Source organism: Oryx dammah, unplaced genomic scaffold, assembly GCF_014754425.2.
Source record: "Oryx dammah isolate SB20612 unplaced genomic scaffold, SCBI_Odam_1.1 HiC_scaffold_11210, whole genome shotgun sequence".
Taxonomy (NCBI): domain Eukaryota; kingdom Metazoa; phylum Chordata; class Mammalia; order Artiodactyla; family Bovidae; genus Oryx; species Oryx dammah.
In genome coordinates this window covers 2,510,359-2,524,464 of record NW_024080603.1, presented here as the reverse complement: position 1 = coordinate 2,524,464, position 14,106 = coordinate 2,510,359, and the positions used below count along the sequence as shown (strand labels likewise).

Below are 14,106 nucleotides of genomic sequence, written 5' to 3'. Positions count from 1 at the left end.
GACGAGTTTTTCCAGCTACTTGAGGGAAATAAGCCATGAAAAGAACACTAATACCAAGCAGCAAATATTCAGTGCTTGGCCTGAGAAAGCAACCCAGGAGGATATGTATAAGCAGAGGGCTCAAAGAATAAGGAAAACATAAATGGACAGATGAGATTGGGAACATTCTTGATAGTAAACAAAATATTGGGTAGAGTTAGGGGTTGTGTTAGTTTGCCAGGGTTGCCAAACCAGATGGCTTAAACAACAGAAGATTATTTCTCTGGAGGGGAGAAGTCTAAGATCGAAGGGTCAGCGGGGTTGATTTCATTCAGAGGCCTCTCTCCTTTGTTTGCAGATGGCTGCCTTTTTGCTCTGTCCTTATAGGGTCTTTTACCTGTTCACATGCACCCCGGTATCCCTTAGTACAGCCAAAAATTTTTCATAAAGGACACCAGTCGGACTGTATGAGGACCTACTTCAACTGCCTTATTTTAAACATCTCTTTTAACGATCCTATCTCCAAATACAGTCACATTCTGAGCGACTGAAAGCCAGGAATTCAACATATGAATTTTGAAAGGACACAATTTCAGCCCATAAAAGGGATAAAAAAGGAGTTTAAGAGTGAGTCAAAGGTTACAGATGATTGGGAGATTAAGCTGGAAAGTTATGTCAGGACCAGAGAGTAGGAGCCTCGAAACTTGGGCTGAGATTTTACTCCTGCAGCAGCAGCAAGGAAGTAAAAATAGACCTTTAGGAAGAATAATTTGGCACAGTGTGCTGCAGGTTTTTATAAGGGAAAGAACTGGGGTGAGAGAAATGGGATGAGGTTGCACGTACTCTAGTCCTGATAAAGGACTGAACTCAGGAAGGGAACTTGAAGGGCCTGAATGAAAGAGAAGTGGAAGAGAAAAGGACAAGATGTATTCTTGGACACTGCCAGCTATCAGGCCAGTGGAAGCTAATCTGTAATTCAAGTCTTAAAAGAAAGTGTTATTTTGTCATAACAGGATTCTGAGTCCAATTCGGGTGATTGGGGTTCCAGCTCTCTAATATTTAGGAGTACCTGTCTGAAAGGGAACAGGCTTCCTTGTTGGGAAGTATGGAGTATCCTGGAGGTGTTCAGGAAGTTAATTTTATCGAAAGGATACAAATATCAGGGATTGTATACTTGGATATTCTTGAAGGTCTCATATAGTTCAAGGTCTAGAAGTTAAACTAATGCTTTAGGGTCTAAAAGCCTTTCATTTAGAACCCAGAATAGACAAAATGTCTTGCCATCACTCCAAATTGCCCAGTCATCTCAGAGGGAAAATCTGGGGTAAGGTAACTCTCTGGACCCCAGTCTGGCTTGAAGTAGACCCTTGTGTTTAGTTTGGGCAATACTCATATGCCTCCACCAGGTGTTATGTCAGTTACCAGTTGGTATATTTAATGTTAAATGGGCTTGGAAAATTAAGTTTAAGAATTTGATTACTAAAATGAAAACTCAGAATTGCAAGATTGGAAGAAGTGATGCTTTTAAACTGTGGTGTTGAAGAAGACTCTTGAGAGTCCCTTGGACTGCAAGGAGATCCAACCAGGCCATCCTAAAGGAGATCAGTCCTGGGTGTTCATTGGAAGGACTGATGCTGAAGCTGAAACTACAATACTTTGGCCACCTGATGCGAAGAGCTGACTCATTGGAAAACACCCTAATGCTGGGAAAGATTGAAGGCAGGAGGAGAAGGGGATGACAGAGGATGAAATGGTTGGATGGCATTACCAACTTGATGGACATGAGTTTGAGTAAGCTCCGAGAGTTAGTTGGTGATGGACAGGGAAGCCTGCTGTGCTGCAGTCCGTGGGGTCGCAGAGAGTTGGACACGACTGAGCAACTGAACTGAACTGAGAACATATGACTTTTATAAACTGTTCAGTTCAGTTCAGTTCAGTTCAGTCGCTCAGTCGTGTCTGACGCTTTGCGACCCCATGAATTGCAGCACGCCAGGCCTCCCTGTCTATCACCAATTCCCGGAGTTCACTCAGATTCATGTCCATTGAGTCAGTGATGCCATCCAGCCATCTCATCCTCTGTCGTCCCCTTCTCCTGCCCCCAATCCCTCCCAGCATCAGTCTTTTCCAATGAGTCAACTCTTCTCATGAGGTAGCCAAAGTACTGGAGTTTCAGCTTTAGCATCATTCCTTCCAAAGAAATCCCAGGGCTGATCTCCTCCAGAATGGACTGGTTGGATCTCACTAATAAACAAATGACCTGCTTTTAAGTTTTTTTTTTTTTTAACTATTTTTAAATTACAAAAGAAATGTTTGGCTTTTTAAATTTTATGGTTTTGCTTTTTATTTTTAAAATGTTGAATGTAAACTGCAAAACATCTTTCTACCTTCCCCAGTCCAGCTCCCTCAGGGATAGGCACTGCAGTTTTATTTGTAACATTCCAGACCTTTTACTGGACATTCCCAACACCACACACATACTTATGCATAGAAATGCACATTTCATAGCTTATAAAGTACATATACCATATATAAAATATATATAAATATGTGGCTTTACATATTATACATGCACTCAAGGCATATAATTTTTATTTAACATAATCAGGAGTTATACTAAATACTGTCTAACAATCTGCACTTTTTTTAGTTACTTATATATACAATTTCCCATGTTAGTACATATATTCCCAAATGGCCCATGTTTTAAATATCTCCTTAAGGAATGAAAGCCAAACAGATCACCAAATAAGGTAGGCTATTCAAAAATTAGAAAAATAAGGTAGTCTAAGAAAAGGATAATGGAATAAAATTCACGTCAGGTCTCACACATTACAACATGTCGGGTCACTTTATCCTGAACATTTTCAATTGACTCTCAAAGGAAGGAAAATAAAATGATCTGTCTTTACACTTTTATTAATAGGCAGAACTTTTCAGTTGCTTTCTTTTCAGATATTTCAAATTTTTATCTGAATAGAAAGAATAAACACAGTACCAATTTCAAAGTTGCCAAAGGGTGCACGTAGTTAGAAGTCCTTCTCTCCCTGTAGCTCTCCAATCCCATAATTCTCTCCACGGGCAACTGCTGACCAGGTTCTTGTGCATTCTAAAGATATTTAAGATTCTGTACATTTAAAATAAGAAAATATCAATAAGCAACACATTATGGCTCCTCTGCATCCCCACCAAATTCTAGCACCTGCTGCTGCTGCTGCTGCTGAGTCGCTTCAGTCATGTCCAACTCTGTGCGACCCCATAGACGGCAGCCCACCAGGCTCCCCTGTCCCTAGAGTAATCTTTATTGCAGTTTGACATCGCTACCCAAAAAATGAGAGAGAAAGGATAGAATTAGGCCACAGAGTTAAAAAGCATATTTGGGAATCTGGGGTAATTACAGATAAGAATAAGATGGCTATCAAAGACAGCTATTAAGACACTTATTTTTTAAAAAGCTTATGAAAACTTATAAAACTCTTGAATATAATTCTTTAAAAATAACTTCATGACAATGTAGCAAACTTTACAGGTAAAATATACACCCTACTTAAAATAATCAGCCCCCAAATCAACCCTTGATTCATTGTTACAATTCTATCGACACTAAATTTTATGAAACTTATGATAAACCTCTTTCATAATTTTACATTTTGATTTCAATATAAATTCCAAAGTAAATGGGGGGTAGGTAGTAAGGTTTTAAGTTCTTTTTTGAAGTAGATTCACTTTACCAGGGATTTTTTTAAGACCAATTATCACTCCTAGTTGTATCCTTACTTCCCATAAAGAACAACTGTTATTTATGCAAAAGTGAGGTGTTGATTTAAAGATTAAAATCTATGATAGTAAAAACAAAGCCAGAGAGTCAATATTGTTTATGTCAAAAATGTCTTTAATTGCAAAAAGTATTAATCTTACTATAATAGTTGAGTTACATGTTTTCTTATAATAGACATTATACTTACACATCTTAAGCAGCAACTCATAAATTGTGTGTTAAATAGGTTCGCCAGTCCAAACAAGATGAAATATGAACATTGACTAATAACATGAATAAATATCAAATAAGTTATTTAAAAGCAAGGCTTTAGAATGTTAGCTCCTCACATTCCACATAGAACTTCCAATGCTCATCCATTATATGGCATGGGAGGAATTCTTGATCACTGCTTAACAGTATTTCTTTTATTTGAAGATAATGTGGGATGCTTTGCATTGATTCTTTGGAAGTTCCTGTTTAAAGAAGTGTCAACAAATTAGAAACTGCCTTTTGAAAAAATAAGATTTAAATTTACTTATTACAAACCTTAGACCCTAGTCAAGTGTATTAGTACACATAACGGGTTTTCTTGCCAGGTCATTCTTCACTCACTCCATTTTCTATACCCAAGAGAAAGCTATAAATCAGCACTGACCCATCTGGGAAGAAAGAAGCCTGTTTGCAGTCTAAAGTACCAAGGCAAAAAAAGGATAACTGAAGGTTCTGAAGGTAGTTAAACAAAATCCCTCTATGCCTCCATTTCCAATAAACTGAGGGTAAAATAGTTGTGAAGATTAAATGAGACATTGCATGTGAAATGTGCAGCTACTGCCTAATACACAGCAAACAATAATACTAGCTGCTGTTATTATCATATTTATTACTGAAGACATTGTTAGGCTGGAAGATGTGTGATCAGTTTTCTAGGTCACACAAACTTGGCTGTGACCTCAAACAAGTTATATGGCTTCTCTAGACTTCCATCTCCTCTGAGAGGTGAGAGGAGATGATCCACGGGGTCCCTTTCGGCTCTGCCCATCTGAATCAATGATTCTAAAACTGGCTTCTTTAAGCTCCCTGCCAGTCTCAGAGATTCCTTTCTTGGAGACTGGCTATATGACCTGTAAGTCATTCAGCTAATTGAATCTTATTCCAGGGACAGCACCAATATGCGTCTGTGTGACTTCGGCCAGGCAGTTTCAGATAGACACGCTATAAGTCCGAGAGCTCTGCTCATAATTCTAAGCAGTACAAATGTTTGCACAGTTACCCATCTGTACAGATATCTGGGGTTTCTAATAACTAGTACTCATTCATCCTTCTAGTGGTGATCCCACGTTAATTTGCCTCTGGAGGACGATCCTTTCCTGTCACACTTGGCCCAGGTGCTTCTGGTGAAACTGCTCTCAGCTGTGTGGCTGAAGACACTGCCTGCCTCTTGTCAGCTCCATCTTAGGTCTGCAGTCCATCCCCTCCCCTTTCTGCATGACCACACTTAGTCTGCTCCTGAGGAATGTGCCCATCAACCCACTCCAGTATTCTTGCCTGGAGAATTCCATGGACAGAAGAGTCTGGCAGGCTTCAGGAGGTTGCAGAGAGTCAGGACTGAGCAACTACCACTCACTCACTCAAGGAATGTGCCCAAGCCAGATGAACTCTCTAACAACTTGCCTTACCCTTGCTTTCAACTGATGTGAAAACTGGAAGAATGCCTTTTGCTGAGGTATGGTAAATGGTCGTGAGACCTCTAGGGAAGGGCAGGGAGTTCCATCAGCGCAGACCAACCAGGCTTCTCCCTAGTAGTCAGGTTCTGTTCTTAGCTTTGGTCGCTTCAAGTCCTCCTTACCCTCTGCAGAGGCACGCAGTACCACTGTGAATGCTTCTGGATCATCTCCTGATCCCTCCTACCTGTATGTAAGTTACCCACAATAAACATTTCACAACTGTACTTTAGGAGTTGCCTGCTTAGTTTTTTGGTCTTCAAGTTTCTTCTCAGTTCAGGGGACATTATTCAATATCTCTGCTTTCTAACATCAATCTGATTGGTTTAGATATAACCCAATTAGTAAACAGGTATTGATTCATGGTAAGAACATGACCCATTCAGAGTAGAGTTACATGCAATGAGATCTTTGCTTCACCTTCTAGGAAAGAGTCACATCCAGGTTCTTCCCCTCTGGACTTGGATCTGAAAGCATGGAGCTCTGGAATGAGGAGAGGAGAGGCTGTTACAAAGGAGCTAAGAAATGGAGAGTGAGAGAAACTAGTGTTGAGAAAGTGAGAAACAGGCGGTGCCACTTCCTTGGTAAACCCACAGAAAGTCGTGCTGTCTGAACCCGGGCTTAGGTCTGAAAACCTATTCCTGGTACACGAACCAACAAAATCTCTTTTTAGGGGGTTTTAAGGCAGTCTGACTTGGGTTTTAATCTGTTACATATGACTCAAAGAATTTAAACTTTTTTACACATGGTCCATACGTAAACAAAATAATTTCTTTATTAGCAGCTTTGTTGTAGACAAAGCTGTCTATGTGCAGCAAGGTATCCCACCAAAGCTGGAAGTGGAGAGCATTCTTTCAAGAAAAACTCATGGAAATAAGTTTAAATATGTACTTAAGTTCATTTTGCTAATATTATCTTAGTTTCATAAGAGCAAGAATGGGCTTGTATACACAAAAAACCTATTTCCTCTGTCCAATGAGTGGGCCTTGCCTTGAAAGTCACAGACCCAAACAGGGGCAGTTGTGAAAGATGGCTGGGAGCACCTGCTGAGCTTTATCTTATCTGTAATGGGCGTAACCAGAAAGGATCAGCACAGTGCTCACACAGCAAAGGTCACCAACAGACCTGCAGGGTAATGAGCAGCAGTACCTTCAAGGGGAGTGACCTGCCCATTTTCCCAGCTGACATGCTCGAAACAGAAGGGCCCAAATCTGGGGTGCTGAGATGACACACCTGAAGTGTTTGAAAGACAGTGTTTTCAGATGGACGTCTGTTCACCTATTAACCCCTAGAAGTGGGGTTTTCAATCAAGTAATGCTAGTGCCAAACACTCTGATGCTGAGAGGGACTGGGGTCAGGAGGAGAAGGGGACGACAGAGGATAAGATAACTGGATGGCATCACCGACTCGATGGTCGTGAGTCTGAGTGAACTCCGGGAGTTGGTGATGAACAGGGAGGCCTGGCGTGCTGCAATTTATGGGGTCGCAAAGAGTCGGACACGACTGAGTGACTGAAATGAACTGAGTGTTAAACATTCTTTTCCTTTTGCTTTACCATTCCCATCATTCATCACCTTTGTCAAATGAGGAAGTAAGAAATGTGAAAGCTTTCTGTAAAACTGTAAAGTGTTATTCAACATTGTTTTGCACTCTAAACAAGCTTTGCTTGGAGATGATTTGTTTCTCTCTCCCTCATGGGCTGTAATAAATTGAGAGAAAGGGACCATTTTAGGCCCATCTCCTCTTTTTGTTGTTGTTTTTTGTTTGTTTGTATTAAGCAGTGCTGACTTTATCACTAAAGTCAGTAGGGTGTGATGGTTTTGATGTATAACTTTCTCAACAGGTTAGCTGTGACAGTATCCACAAGGGTTATTTGGTTGATAGTCTAGCTAGTAGCTGCTTTCACATGGCTTCTCTTTCAAAGGGACAGAGGTCATGGCAGCCAAAATCCCACTCCTAGATCCACTTCTTACTGTTAGCATACTGTTAGTAATTAGAATTACTTCTGAATTACCTGTAATCACAGGACTGTAGGAAAACTGCAAGGGGCTCCGTGGTAACGGGCGGTGCCACTTCCTTGGTAAACCCATGGACAGAAGTCCTGGGAACACACATATCACACCAGAAAATACAGTACTAAGAACATCTCCTCGTTTCTCACAGTACAGCCTCTTTTCCATAATAACCAGACTGGAAAAATCAGAGGTCACTCTACAAAACCGCTGCTCTCATCTCCTTTGCCTCTCTCACCCTCTGCTGCCTCTCCCTTCTCCCCTGCCTCCTCTTCTGCACCAGGGATCTCTGAGCTCCGTCCACCACTCACTCCCACCCATTTCATTCCTGCCAGTGCTGCCAGGAGCCGGAACTTTGGCTGACCACAACTTCTAACACTTCCAAGTTTCTTTGTTGTTATCTACTTCTCAATACATTGAGACCAGGCGAGCCACAAAACAAACAAACAAACAAAAAACACACATATACACAGAAAACTGAGCTAAACAGAGTAATCCCCATGTAAGGAAATGTAAGAATGCAGCGGATTAATCTCAAATGTATGATCCTGGTTTGAATTGTGGTAAGTAACTATACAACTGCTATATTATCCTAGTACATAACAGTACAAGCTTCAAAATCATTTGAATCATTCCAGACAAGTAACATTCAGCAAAGTTAAAGACAAAGAGCTTCACTAACTTTCCTTCCTTTTTTGAAGCTGAACAAACCTTTTCTCCATACCACGTATGAAAGCATATCTGAATGCCTCAATGCCAGTATATAATGTTTTAAAAACTCTTCACTTTTTCTTTTCATAAAAAATTAAATATATATGTAGTATACTATATGTACATAAAATGAGTACAAATACATCATGAGATGTATTATCAGTCTTCTGAGAAATAATAATAATCTGTTATTAACAGCAGCTGAGGACACAGGTACAGACAGAATTACGAGTCTCCTCCATGGGTCCGCGTCTGGGCTCACTCTGCAAGCCTCCTGGCTTCAGGGCTTTTAGGGCTGAGCTCTTAATGCTTTACTGTTATTCATACTTTGAATTCGGCCTGTAGGCATGGTTTTCCTGAAACCCTCCCCTTGTTCCACCTCCCCTCCTAACCAGGTAACTAACCACAACCACCCAAGGTAGATTACAGCCTTCTGTAGCTTGCTTCTGTGTTGACAGTATAGCACACGTTTGTCCATCAATTTTCAATACTCTACTCTTTGCACAACCATGTGAGACGAGACAGGGAAAGAATCCAAGTAGGTGGGAAACTGGGATTGAGATTTTTTAAATTTAATAACTCATTTATAGTATTCAATACATTCATTGTTACTTAGTAGGTACTTAGCAGGTTGCACAAAATACAGGCACTTAAATAGAAAAGAAAACAAGTCTGGCCTCACCAGTGCAGTCTATACTCTTACTACAAGCCTCACTATTCCCATCAAGCTCTGGGCCAGTTTGGAAGGATGGGAACAAATAAAGCACGAAGGACATACTTAAAAGACCTGCTTCCAAACTGGAAGCTCCCAGACACTGGAGTTTTGCTTCCACTCTAACCCAGACAGTCATGTTGGAGGTGGTAGCTGAGAGGGAATGAAGCAGCAAGATTCAGATATTGCATGTAAAATGCTTAAATATAATATACTTTATAGGAAATGATTTTACTTTGGGTCCATTAGCAATTGTTCATGTGCCGTGGCTGCTGTGATCTGCAATGACGTGAACTCACAGGCAGGATGCTATAACACCAGGAGCAGACACACACATGGAGTCTAAGCCGTCTGACGTGATCTACTATTCATTTTTCCCAGTTTTCACTGTGGGGAGGATTAATGTGTGGACTGGTGCTCAGAAGTTCTGTTCTGCTTAAGGGGCCAGACACCTCCTGGTCCTGAAGCCTCCAAGAAACAAAGAGGAATACGAGGATTTTAAAAGTTCTATCACTGAAAGAATTCTTGAGTGAGGAAAGGAGAAATCAGAACCTTGAGAAACACTAACTTAATTTGTTATTTGGTCAAGAAATTGTCTTCTTTGCAATGATAACCAAGGACATCTATTTGTAGCTTTGTGACAAAAAATTTATTCCATCAGCACTGTGAAAACTACCGAATCACCCCACTGGTAGGTAGGAGCCCTTCTCCCTTTAATTTTCACTTTTACTTGAGGTAGATTCCCTAGACAAAGTTAGTGCCCTCTGAGACCAGTAAATAAAATTTCTGAACAGTAGCACATTTAGCCACCCAGTACAGTCAGGAAGAAAGCCATTTAATTGGGTCTTTGGCTCATCTTGACCCTAATCTCCAACAGGAAAGGCACAGCTAAGGAGACATTCTGCCCATGGACAGGGTAGGGAGAAATAAATCTCCTTCAAGTAGTATCACTCCATGTTAGCTACTCTGCACAAGTCTGCTCAAACTGAATCGCTAGATTCACTAGTAGGCAAAGGAATGGGCTCATGCAACCATTCATGTTATCTAGTTGCCGAAACTGGCACTTCAAAAATGAAAAACTAGTTAGTTTAAAAATAATTTTAACTTTTACTGTTCTTTTTCCTGTGTTTTTTTTTTAATCTCTTGATATGTCAAAACCAAAAAATAATCAGATTCATTATTTTAACTGATAGTTCACTTTAGACACACCCCTAACCCATTTTACTTTTCTTGCTCTCAAGCTTCATTATCTGTAAAACAGGTACAAGACCAGTTGATGTATTAAAAGTTCACTTCTAACTTTAAAATTATTGAACTGAGACTTCGAGAACTTGTGCTTACAAATGAAGCATTCTACACTTTATTAAGATTATGGGATGAAACATCACTTACTCTAGTTAAAAATGAAAATGAATATACTCATGTTTACATTCTCATTCTGAATCAGAAATATAATTCCAATCAAAGGGAAATGATTAAGAATAACTTTAATAGATTGTAAAAATACATCTGCTCTAGTTATAATGGGGAAAAATTCTATTATGGCTATTTAAATGCAAAGTTCAATGCCTTCTGCTAAATGAAGGATCCTAATTCAAAAGCAGAGACATTACTTTGCCAACAATGGTCCGTCTAGTCAAGGCTATGGTTTTTCCAGTAGTCATGCATGGATGTGAGAGTTGGACTGTGAAGAAGGCTGAGTGCCAAAGAATTGATGCTTTTGAGCTGTGGTGTTGGAAAAGACTCTTGAGAGTCCCTTGGACTGCAAGGAGATCCAACTAGTCCATTCTAAAGGAGATCAGTCCTGGGTGTTCTTTGGAAGGAATGATGCTAAAGCTGAAACTCCAGTACTTTGGCCATCTCATGCAAAGAGTTGACTCATTGGAAAAGACTCTGATGCTGGGAAGGATTGCGGGCAGGAGGAGAAGGGGACGACAGAGGATGAGATGGCTGGATGGCATCACCGACTCAATGGATGGGAGTTTGAGTGAACTCCGGGAATTGGTGATGGACAGGGAGGCCTGATGTGCTGCAATTCATGGGGTCGCAAAGAGTCGGACATGGAGAGCAACTGAAGTGAAGTGAAAGGATACATATGGTGATAGAGTATTATATGATTGGATATCTAAAACTAAATTAATAATTTGGCATATATTTACACTGAAGGTCTTCCCTGGTGGCTCAGCTGGTAAAGAATCCACCTGCAATGCAGGAAACCTAGGTTAGGACAACCTCCTGGAAAAGGGCCCAGCTACCCACTCCAGTATTCTGGCCTGGAGAATTCCATGGGCTGTATAGTCCATGGGGTCGCAAAGAGTTGGACACGACTGAGCGACTTTCACTACGCTGATAAAATCAAAAGCCATCTGTGAAAACTGGACTGGAATCAAGAAACAGACTTGATCATAATATTTAGAAGTTTAAAACTATTTAGGCCTTCATTGTTCAGGGGAAAACTGAAATTAACAGGCAGTTCTTTAAGCTGAACTGGGTTTGAGGGACTTGATTGTACATGTAAGGTGTTCAGGTTTTCTGTGTATCTGTCGTACAGATGTGAACTTTGGAGTTAACATCCTGAAAAGAAGCTCCTATCTACCCTAATGTATGTAACATAATCCAGCAGGGGGATGGCGCATGGCAAGTGCTCAACAGATCATTTGTTTTCTTCTCTTTCTTTCTCTATCAGTAGATGTAAACTACCAGGGTGAAAAAAAAAATGACCTGTTAAAATAGTGAAGAAGAAGCAAAAGAGTTTAAATAGGAGCTGAAAGAAACACCCACTGCTCTGTTATCAGGCAACCGTCTTCCTTGGGTGTTTAACTTTAACCACATCAAACAGAAGCACCTGTGAATGTTTGTCTTCTATTACATATTCTTTTACAGAGAAATGAAGCACAATAACAGCACTAAAATGAATAAAACTCTTCCTTTAAAGTCATGTATTTACAACAGATTACACACACGTCAAAGACTTTTCAAAACAAAAATGTCTACTTTTTAGAACAGAAAAATTGTGTTCTATTTCCAAATGAACTAGTGATGTTAGATCTTCATGAAAGAAAATTATAAATTATATATAATCAGTGTGCATTACATGATAGCTTGGGAAAAGAAAAGGCCTCAGGAGACACCTTTTTGTTTTGCTTAGATAAATACACTCAGCTTCAGGTGTTTTGAGTGTCTTGGTACTATGGTGAGAGGGGACATAAACATATAAAATTGACTTTCCAGGTAAATGATGAAATGTGATCTATATTAACATAATGCTTTTTCAGAGAACTTTATGAAAAATATATCAATATGTTTATACACAGTGTTCACAAATGATGTAGAAGTTTTGGGAATGTTCCTTTTTTCCTATTCCAATATATACTGAAATATCAATGAAGAGTCCCTCAATAACACAAAAGGGAACTATAGCCAGGTATGCAGTGGAGAGAGAGGCTTGGGAGGAAGCTGTGAAATTTTAAGGGAAAATGCACCACAGACTCACTCCATTTTAAAGCTTAAAAGGACTTTAGAGATAAATACTTCAGGGATTCAATCAATATTTCATCAACAGAATTTCATTTTTAAAGGTTAGCTTTGGTATGTTTAAAATCTTTTATTAGACTTAACATATACCCTAAAATGTGTTAATATACCACATTTTAACACCCTGTAGTCTATCAATATGTTGCCTCGTGTTGCCAAGTTAACTAGTTTTTGTGTAGAACTCAAAAAAATAAAAAGTTCTTCCATTATCTCTGACCTATTGAAGAAAGTCATATTATCTCTTATCTTCATGACTCAGGATTTTCTTGATACCATGAATCCAAAATGATATGTATTAACAGAAGTAAACTGGATGAGGAGTAAAGAGAAATAGTTCTCTTAAATTTCTGGAGGAGAAAATGTGAAGGGCCATCACTTCTTTTTTTTAAAGTATAGTTGATTTATAATGTATTAGTTTCTAATGTACAGCAAAGTGATTCAGTTACACATGATATGTTTTTCATTGTGGTTTATTAAAAGATACTGAATATAGTTCTCTGTGCTATACAGTAGGACCTTGCTGTTGATCTATTTTACATTTAGTAGTTTGTATCTGCTAATCCCAAACTCCACGTTTGTCCCTCCACCCCCACCCCTTCCCCCTTTGGTAATCATAAGTTTGTTTCCTATGTCTGTTAATCTGTTTCTGTTTCATAAATAAGTTCATTTGCATCATATTTTAGATCCTACATAAGTGGTATCAAGTGGTATATGTCTTTCTCTGTTTAACTTACTTCAGTTAGCATGATAATCTCTAGGTCCATTCACGTTGCTGCAAATGGCATTGTTTCATTCTTTTTTATGGCTGAGTAGTATTTCATTGTGCATATATACCATTCCTTCTTTATTTTAAAAAAATGTATTTAACTGCATCAGGTCTTAGTTGCGGCATGAGGGCTTAGGTGCCCTGCGCCATGTGGGACCTTAGTTCCCCAACCAAGGATCAAATCCACATCCCACGCATTGCAGGATGGATTCTTAACCACTGGACCACCAGGGAAGCCTCTACTACATCTTCTTTATCCATTCAGCTGTCAGGAGACATTTAGGTTGCTTCCATGTCTGGGCTATTGTAAACAGTGCTGCTATGAACACAGGGGTGCCTGTATCTTTCTGAATTATAGTTTTGTCCAGATGTATGCCTAGGAGCGCCCACTCCAGTGTTCTTGCCTGGAGAATCCCAGGGACGGGGGAGCCTGGTGGGCTGCCGTCTATGGGGCTGCGCAGAGTCGGAGAGGACTCAGGCGACTTGGCGGCGGCGGCGGGGCGGCGGCAGCATGCCTAGGAGTAGGGCTGCGGGGTCATGGGGCAGCTCTGCTTTTGATCTTTAAAGGAACCTCCATGCTGTTTTCCACAGTGGCTGCACCAATTTGCATTTCCACCAACAGTGTAGGAGGGTTCCCTTTTCTCCACACTCTCCCCAGCATTTATTTGTAAACCTGTTAATGATGGCCACCTCTAGCAATGACGTGGTGCCTCATTGTAGTTTTGATTTGCATTTCTCTAACAATAAGCAATGATGAGTATCTTTTCATGTTCCTATTGGTCATCTGTATATCTCTGGAGAAATAAGACAGCAACCTTGCTTGTAATAAGGTAGAGGCTTTACATTTTTCTGACTTGCCAGGTCTTTTGATTTCTTTTAGGTACCACAAAACCAGGTACAAAAGAATCCTAAAT

General features: G+C 39.9%; 1 protein-coding gene across 1 annotated transcript in view; it reads right to left on the bottom strand.

Annotated features, from left to right (window-relative positions):
- Positions 1-3,642: 3,642 nt before the first annotated feature.
- Positions 3,643-14,106, bottom strand: part of LOC120860965 (ankyrin repeat domain-containing protein 31-like) — a 134,404-nt gene continuing 123,940 nt past the window's right edge. Inside the window, 2 exon segments of the mRNA XM_040236671.1 lie at positions 3,643-4,209; positions 5,878-5,940. Coding sequence (XP_040092605.1) covers positions 4,064-4,209; positions 5,878-5,940 — 209 coding nt within the window. The 3' untranslated portion in view covers positions 3,643-4,063.